General features: G+C 36.5%; 1 protein-coding gene across 1 annotated transcript; it reads right to left on the bottom strand.

Annotated features, from left to right (window-relative positions):
* Positions 1–5,062: 5,062 nt before the first annotated feature.
* On the bottom strand, positions 5,063–8,887 carry LOC139087463 (alpha-N-acetylgalactosaminidase-like). Its single transcript, XM_070636268.1, has 5 exons — positions 8,374–8,887; positions 6,488–6,606; positions 6,258–6,384; positions 5,975–6,198; positions 5,063–5,906 (listed from the first exon to the last, which is right to left on the bottom strand). The coding sequence occupies exons 1-5, from the start codon at positions 8,449–8,451 to the stop codon at positions 5,201–5,203; spliced, it is 1,254 nt and encodes a 417-aa protein (XP_070492369.1). The 5' UTR covers positions 8,452–8,887; the 3' UTR covers positions 5,063–5,200.
* Between the last annotated feature and the right edge of the window lie 310 nt (positions 8,888–9,197).

The raw sequence follows: 9,197 nt of genomic DNA, 5'->3' as shown, positions 1-9,197 counted from the left end.
GGTCATTCAAAGTTTGTGCTTCGTATTACCTATCAAATGGTAAAAACTCCTTCATGATTGGTGCTTCCAGTGCCGAGAAATCGCAAAAAATCACGTTCTGTCCTTTAGCAAGTTAGTTAGTTTCCGCGAAAACTCAATTTTAACACAAAGTTAAGACTTCCGGTTTTTTCTATCGATAGATATTGGTTATCACACGAGCTGTATAGTTTTTGGGGTCATGAGATGCATCCACTGAGGCACAAAATGCAAAAAACTGAAATTTTTTCCCTAAATATTAGCCGCTTATTCCAAAACACGTGTTTTAAAAAAATTGCGGCCTCGCTTCGCTCGGCCGCAGACAATTAAAAGTATTTCTTCTATATTTTTCATGATCTAAAATTCATTAATTTATATACATGTTTTATCCAAATCATTAATAATAATTTTTATTGAGATTTGGCTGAATGCATTTGGTTACAAGTAATTGAAATCTTCAGGTCGTTAGATCGAATCCTATGAAATTCTGAAATTTTTTTTTCCATTTTTTTTGAGTTTTTTTTTTGAATACTTGAAGTATACAAAAAAAAATGTAAATATTAAATGTAATCTACCCAAGTCGGGCGAGCGAAGCTCAGCCCGGCTCGTATAGTGATCTATATAAGTACTGTAATCTACCCAAGTCGGGCGAGCGAAGCTCAGCCCGGCTCGTATAGTGATCTATATAAGTACTGTAATCTACCCAAGTCGGGCGAGCGAAGCTCAGCCCGGCTCGTATAGTGATCTATATAAATACTGTATTTTCTCAAACATTAGAAACTGCATATCTATGAAAATATGTTGCCGTGAGAAGAAAAATAGTTCGAGCGAAGCTCGAACATTAATAGTTCGAACGCAGTTCGGACTTGGTTGAGCGAAGCTCACAAATTTTTGCGACCTGAACGGAGCGAAGCGAGTGAAGGCGTGAAAATTTTCTCAAACATTAAAAACTGCATATCTATGAAAATAAGTCGCCGTGAGAAGAAAAACAGTTCGAGCGAAGCTCGAACATTAATAGTTCGTACGCAGTTCGGACTTGGTTGAGCGAAGCTCACAAATTTTTGCGACCTGAACGGAGCGAAGCGAGTGAAGGCGTGAAAATTTTCTCAAACATTAGAAACTGCATATCTATGAAAATATGTTGCCGTGAGAAGAAAACAGTTCGAGCGAAGCTCGAACATTAATAGTTCGAACGCAGTTCGGACTTGGTTGAGCGAAGCTCACAAATTTTTGCGACCTGAACGGAGCGAAGCGAGTGAAGGCGTGAAAATTTTCTCAAACATTAAAAACTGCATATCTATGAAAATAAGTCGCCGTGAGAAGAAAAACAGTTCGAGCGAAGCTCGAACATTAATAGTTCGAACGCAGTTCGGACTTGGTTGAGCGAAGCTCACAAATTTTGCGACCTGAACGGAGCGAAGCGAGTGAAGGCGTGAAAATTTTCTCAAACATTAGAAACTGCATATCTATGAAAATATGTTGCCGTGAGAAGAAAAACAGTTCGAGCGAAGCTCGAACATTAATAGTTCGAACGCAGTTCGGACTTGGTTGAGCGAAGCTCACAAATTTTTGCGACCTGAACGGAGCGAAGCGAGTGAAGGCGTGAAAATTTTCTCAAACATTAAAAACTGCATATCTACGAAAATATGTTGCCGTGAGAAGAAAAACAGTTCGAGCGAAGCTCGAACTTTAAAAGTTCGAAAGTAGTAACTGTACATGTTATTCTCCATGTAAATAATTTTAGTTAATTACTTGCACATTATCATTTTTTATTTCATAAATATCTTATATTGTTCAAGTTGTTTTATTTTTATTTTTTACTTTTCTGTACAGTTTCTGATCTTCGTATTGTGTGAATATTCTCATGAAGCGTGATCCGCTTCATTACTAGTTTTTTTTATTTTTTTCGGTGCTTTTTTTTTCAGCAATAATCATCTCTCATGCATCTCATCCCCACATACACAAAAAAATCATTAGAACTTTTCTGAAAACATGAATTTAATTTTTTAGCCAGAGTCATCGTTATTCTGTGCAAATTAATCTTTGATAACTGTTTTTTTGTACTAACAAATGGACATGCAAGTACGTGTGCATGTAATGGACGTTAATTTAACTGGTAAAACGTGTTGTTACAATGTGAGATTACGTCAAGTGCAACAGATTAGAAGTATGATGATTCAATTTTTTGATGACTGATGTAAGATGGATGCTGTAGAGTGGCCCCATGTTGACTTTATGGATGTTTGTTATGAAGTTGTTGAGGACTTTTGTTTGATTTTATGAAATTTGGATCCTTTTATGTTATGTCCAGCATTGACAACATGTGAATAATGTCCTTTGCTCCATTTGATGATGCTTGACGTTCTTATAGCTCTTGTACCCAAAATACCATCCCATAAAATTCATCATAGCACTGAAATTAGCAACATCAGATGACTAAACTGTTTCAAAGCTAAAATATTAATTTTAGCATCCATTAAAAGTCTAGATTTATCAGAAAATTTCATTGAAATTAATTATTACGGCATTTTTGATAATTAACAGCAGTTAAGTGATCGTGAAAAATTCTAATTGTATTTTAAATGACCTAAAATTTGATAATTTTCTTGAATTTTCTCATTTGATATGAATTTAGTTTCCACAAAACATTTAATCAATTGCACAGTTTGGGAATGGATGATGATCTGTGTGTTGATCTATCAAATAAAGTGTGATTTTGAATAATGGATCCCGATTGGGATTCAAACCCACTTTTTAAGAATTTTGGTAAAATGCTACTAACACTGAGCTATCGGGAGTTATTCGAGTACATGGCAAAGTGGGATACATAAATTATTCCTTTTCTCTAGCCAACTAGTTTCTGCACTCCCAATGATATGCACTTAGTGGTATCAAAGTCTGGAATTGAAGGAATCTGAGGTATCAAGCCATGTGAAACCTTTGCAGCACAATGCGACAAACCTAATTATTCATCGTCAAGACAATTTCACGTCTTATCGTTAATACTGCAACATTGTGATGGTCTAGTGAACACTTAATGCTGTTTAAGAACGCGAATCAGTTATTTTGAGAGTAAGACTTTCGCAGAACAGTCATACGAGTCACTCATTTTGTGAGGACGTGGGTTCAATTCTCACAAAAGGCTGATTTATGAATCATTCCATAGGTAACATTCGGAAATAACTTGACACTCACGCTTAGATTGGAAGGGAGAAAAGGGCACCCTAGTGGACAACCTGACATAATGTACAGTTAATTACCAGACCAACGGGTTGACTAATGATATATTATATTGAGCGTACCGTGTCCTAAATTAGCCTCCATAGTAACATCATCCAAATTCTAACAACGAAACAAAGTAATTTCCATAGTTGAAATTTAATAAAAATAATTAAAATCAATATCATCAGATTTATATTCATTGCATAAATTAATATTCTCAATATAACAACATCAATAATAATCTGAATAAACTCATTTTTTAATGATATTCATATCCAAACTTGTTGAAATAAATTTCAATAAATTGACAAAAATTTTCAAACTTTTCAACTTGCAAAAAATCACGTAATTTCCAAACAAATATTGATTTAGGTACCTAGAAATAAAATAATCAAAGTTAAATTTTCCATCCACAGACTATAATATTTAATAGACTATAGCAGCACCATCCTCCTTTAAATCTAAGAAAAAACTGAATCCAACAAAACTTTGTCATCATTCATTCCCACGGGACATGAAAATTATGCCACATATTTCATAAACAAAACCTCAATTGTCTGCTGCTGCAAAAAAAAATCATCTCTTCACTTATTTATGATGAAGTATAAACAATGAGGCCTGGATAGACACGTATGAAAGTTGTTTAATAATTCAATAACTTTATTTCAATTAAAATTTCATGAAGACTTTTTGAGAATCTAGGTCTTATTGAGGAAGTTTGTTGAGGAATTCATGATTTTTTTGGGAGGTATGTTGAGATTTTTGAGGTGGATATAATGGGGTTATGAAGGTAAAATGAGGTTAATATGCAATTGCAGATGATTCTTGTGTTCAAAGGATGTTTTCTTGGTATAAATTTGTAAATAGCTTTCCTTGAGTGTTATGGTAGGGATTGGTATAAGATTTGACGAACGGGGTTGTGGATCAAGAAACTAGCCTTAAAATTGAGAAAAATTGAAATTTTTGAATCTATATCGGGCGGCACCATGGACATACAAAGACACAGGGACACAAGGATACAGAGACACAACGACATAAAGACACAAAGAATACAGAAACTCATAGGACAAATAGGACACATAGACACATAGGATACAGAGACACAAGGACACAGAGACACAAGGACTTAGAGACACAAAGGACACAGAGACACAAAGAGCACAGAGACACAAAGAACACAGAGACACAAAGGACACAGAGACACAGAGACGCAAATGACACAGAGACACAAAGGACACAGAGACACAAAGGACACAGAGACACAAGGACACAGAAACACGAAGGACACAGAGACACATAGGACACAGGAACAAAATGACAAAGGAACACATAAGTAGCAGCCGTCTAAAATTGGCATACTATGTTCATGGCATGGCAGTCATATGGCTCATAAATGACTACCATTGCCGTAATGAGCAGCTTGGGTATCTCATGTATTCTTGGCTATATCCTACTGGCTCCTAAATGACGTCTAAGTGACTGTCATATGGTGTCCTAGTGGCTGTCATATGGCGTCCTAGTGGAAATATTAATGAAACTGTCATACTAATTGTCACTTAGATGTCATGTGTCCGCAACCTGGCTACCACTAAGCCGCCACATGACTGCCATAAAAATCTTGTGCCAGTCGGCAAAAAGACAACCACAAGTTAAGAGCATTCCCACAAAACACCTCAATGTCAATCACATCCGACAATCCAATCATTATAACCCCCTCCAGCACTCACAATCTTAAAAGTCTGTCCACATTACCTCATACAATAACAAAATAAGCATACAAAATCGTCCAACATCTGAAACAGAATATGAAAAACAACATCTGCAATTCATGCCAATGGCTATTATGTTCTAATTTACTTCTTATATATATCTGCAAAGACCTTACTTTTTTTCTATATATAAAATTATATTTAAATGATTTTAGTACCGGGAGGCATTTTTCAATTTTCAATCTATATGGAAATTACAACTCTCGATTATTCTCAATTGGAGTAAATTTATAGAAATTGGCACCAGTTGGATTAACTCGTTCCTCAATTGTATCATTTTCAATTATTTCAAATGTGCTACGCTTTGAATTGAACAAGTCTTTAACAATATATCCATTCTTATTTTTAAATCCAAGATCTTCCAATGTATATGGAAAGGCATATCCATGACCATCTGTTCGTCTTGATACGAAAGCAACAGCATAAGAATACTCATTTCCGATTCTTGGTAATACGGGACGTATCCAAACTTCAATTCCGTAGCCTTGCTTTACTTGTTTGCCTTGTATGCCGAGTGGATCTTGGTCTATTGCGATTATCTCACGATTTAATAAAAGCTCTTTAATTTCCGGCTTAATAGTCCGTAAATCTGTTGATAGAAGGAATGGTGCAGCAATAACAGCCCAAATAGCAAGTTGTGCTTTACTCTGCTCATAAGTAAGTCCAAAATTGCCGAGTAATAGAGTGTCAGGGTCATTCCAATGACCTGGACCAGCATGTGGTGAAACGCGATCAGCATGTTCGGCAAAATAATCAGCAATAAACAGCATTGACTCATACGAATCTTCAATGTCCTTCCAATTGCGCCATAAATTGCATGTCTTTTTCAGAACTTCATAGTCGGGTATCATTGTGGGCTTTCGATAATATTCAAAATATGCTGGCCATGAGCATGAATATCTGCATTGGAAATAAAATATATTTTATAGACATAATTTTTAATGAAATTTATCATCAATAAATATTACACAATAGGTCTGCCAGTGGCATTCATCAGTCTTCCAAACTCAATATATCCATCAACCATTTTTTCCGTATCGACATTACATCCATCCATCTTAATGAAGTCAATATTCCAATCAGCTAATGATTGTGCATCTGTTTCTAAAAAGTCAAGTGATCCTGGATAGCCGGCACATGTTTTGGTTCCATAATCGAGATATGTGCCAAATTTGAGACCTTTTGAGTGAACCTTGAGGATGGAAAAGAAGTTTTGATTAAAATATTCAACCTGTGCCTGACTCAACCTACATAATCTGATAAAAATTTAATTCCTCTTGGGAATCGCTGCTTATCGGCAACAATTTTGCCGTCTTCTCTCTCTAATTCCGACCAACAATCATCGATATTTACATATTCGTAACCAGCATCGAGATAACTGTAAAAATATATATATTATCCAGCAATTTCCTGATACATTAAGAGACTCACATCATGCATATATTTACCGTAAGGATTGCTAATTGAATATTTGTACTCACCCATCCTTCACCATTATATCGGCCATTTCCATAATTAGTCGCTCGCTAATGCATTCATCAGGATATTTATCACAATCTGTTATACAACGAAAACGTTCCCAACTCATCCAGCCCATTGGCTATAAAAAAAATGAGGAGAAAATTTATTTTCAATGTTCTTACATGCTGGCGTGATTCTTTGGTATTATTTTGTCAGAGTCTTTGATTGTTTTCAAGGTTTTTGGAGGAAATGGGCTTGATAGATTAAGTTTATGTTTTTTTGGCTAGGAATGTGCTTTATTATTGAAGCTTAATGGCTTCTGGATATTATTAAGTTGTTCTAAAAGGAGAAGTTTACTTCCTCAAGGTTTTTGATTATTTTATATGAACTAGTCTAATAATTTTAGGTGTACTAAAGCAGAGCTTTGAGAGTTCGGGCACTAAAATTCCAAAAAGATGACTAAACTGAAGCCTGAAGGACTGAAGTCCGGACGACTTCATAATAGAGGGATGTCCACAATGAAGTCCTGCCAAATTTGTCCTAAAGTAAAACCAACTCCGGAACAGCACAACAAAGTTACACGGTATAGCTATGTTGCCCCGAACAACAAGATGCCGTCAATTTGAGTGTGCCCTAAAATGAAGCAAATGTAGCCGTTATGGTACCATCGAAGCTCCTATACGTCTTGACGTTAACATTGCAATCTAGTGGTTTCGAAGAATTTTCAAGGTCAATACCTAGACTGAGACTGAGACAGGGACTGAGACTGAGACTGAGACTGAGACTGAGACTGAGACTGAGACTGAGACTGAGACTGAGACTGAGACTGAGACTGAGACTGAGACTGAGACTGAGACTGAGACTGAGACTGAGACTGAGACTGAGACTGAGACTGAGACTGAGACTGAGACTGAGACTGAGACTGAGACTGAGACTGAGACTGAGACTGAGACTGAGACTGAGACTGAGACTGAGACTGAGACTGAGACTGAGACTGAGACTGAGACTGAGACTGAGACTGAGACTGAGACTGAGACTGAGACTGAGACTGAGACTGAGACTGAGACTGAGACTGAGACTGAGACTGAGACTGAGACTGAGACTGAGACTGAGACTGAGACTGAGACTGAGACTGAGACTGAGACCGAGACTGAGACTGAGACTGAGACTGAGACTGAGACTGAGACTGAGACTGAGACTGAGACTGAGACTGAGACTGAGACTGAGACTGAGACTGAGACTGAGACTGAGACTGAGACTGAGACTGAGACTGAGACTGAGACTGAGACTGAGACTGAGACTGAGACTGAGACTGAGACTGAGACTGAGACTGGGATCAAAATCAAGACTGTAAGATCTTGGTAGCGAGAACCTATAGTAGCAGTGCCACAGTGCCATTGTAGCGACAATCTTCAGAACCCTCGTTGTGCTCCTCGGACAACGTACAACAAGATTGTTACTTTTCAAAGATAAAGCTTGAAAACTCAACAGCGTTGACTAGTTGTAGTTACCCTTAAAATTGACATTATATGTATCCCGAATAGCACAAGTTAGCTTACCGAATCAAAAATGGCACCTGGCCGAGGTGACTCTGACTTGCCAAATTCGGTGCCAGATTCAATTTGTGCTGTTCGAGTATAATCTCAATTTGAACCCCTAAATCAGCAATAATTCAAATTCCATCACAAATTTATCAACAGATTACAAAAAATTCTGACAAAATTCATCCTCAAGGCCTTATCACCGCATCGTTGTCGTAATCAAGAAGAGCGAAATTTTTCAATTGAATCAATTTATTTACTCTATCTCCTTTATGTTGTCTGTGAAATTACTTAATTGATTACAACCCAAATAATGGCGGCGAGCAATTAAGGTAGGAACGCGCATCAACAATTGAATTACTTACCGGTGTTTTTGCCAAGCCATTATCCAATGCTTGTACGATTGAAATATAGATACAGAAAATTATTATGATGCTTTTCATGGCTGTTTTTTCACTTTATTCTCTCTTCTCTTTTAGTTCTCTCGATTCTCGTAGGTTGTTGACGTGTGTGCAATGCTTGTGGCGTCCTAATATAAAGTTTAAATGAATTTCCTTAATGTACACTTATTTATGGCTGTTGAATTCTTTAGAATTATCAAGAATTGAAGCACTTAACAGCAGGGAATTGTTTAATAAGTCAGTCGTTGGCACCTTTGAAGAATAAAATTGATAAAATCACAGCACTTGAGTCTTTTTATACACTACTAAGTAAATCCACTTGCTTAAAATTCAAATAATTAATTATCTAGTTAATTTAATCGAAATTTCGTAATAATCTCGATTTTGCAATAAGTTGTAAATGTCAAAACTGTTGTGAGAGGTCTTTGAACATCGTCTGACCATCAGCAAAACACAGCAACAACTGGTTTGTAAACATAAGGTAAATCACTGAGTGGAATCTCTCTCACATATATAAATGTTATTTTGTTGAGTATTGAAGACTGTATGTTGTTGTTTTAAGAATAAGGTAGTGGAGATGATAGTGTATGTTGAGTGGAAAGAGCGCATTTTGTCGATGTTTTTGGCTAAAGTAGGCTAAACTAGACTCGAGTTTGGGATCATCTTAGTCAATTTTAACTTTTTCAAGGATGTCACTAAAGCAAAGTATGGCATCCTAACAAACAAAGCTCTAACAAAACACAAGCCTTAACGCTTTTACTTGCCGTAGTGAAATTTCTGTACCATGA

Source organism: Chironomus tepperi, unplaced genomic scaffold, assembly GCF_022539635.2.
Source record: "Chironomus tepperi strain 1889 unplaced genomic scaffold, CSIRO-AGI_Ctep_v1 contig_123, whole genome shotgun sequence".
In the NCBI taxonomy this organism is placed as follows: Eukaryota; Metazoa; Arthropoda; class Insecta; order Diptera; family Chironomidae; genus Chironomus; species Chironomus tepperi.
Note: the sequence above shows the minus strand (reverse complement) of the source record. Positions and strands in the feature narration are given on the sequence as shown.

Bases quoted from the DNA above. Each gene is read 5' to 3' on its own strand.
- LOC139087463 (XM_070636268.1), bottom strand. From the start codon at position 8,451: ATGAAAAGCATCATAATAATTTTCTGTATCTATATTTCAATCGTACAA. The intron at 6,385-6,487 runs GTGAGTACAAAT...ATATTTTTACAG, and splicing joins GATATAATGGTGAAGGATGG to TTATCTCGATGCTGGTTACG. The intron at 5,907-5,974 runs GTAATATTTATT...TTTCCAATGCAG, and splicing joins GCCACTGGCAGACCTATTGT to ATATTCATGCTCATGGCCAG.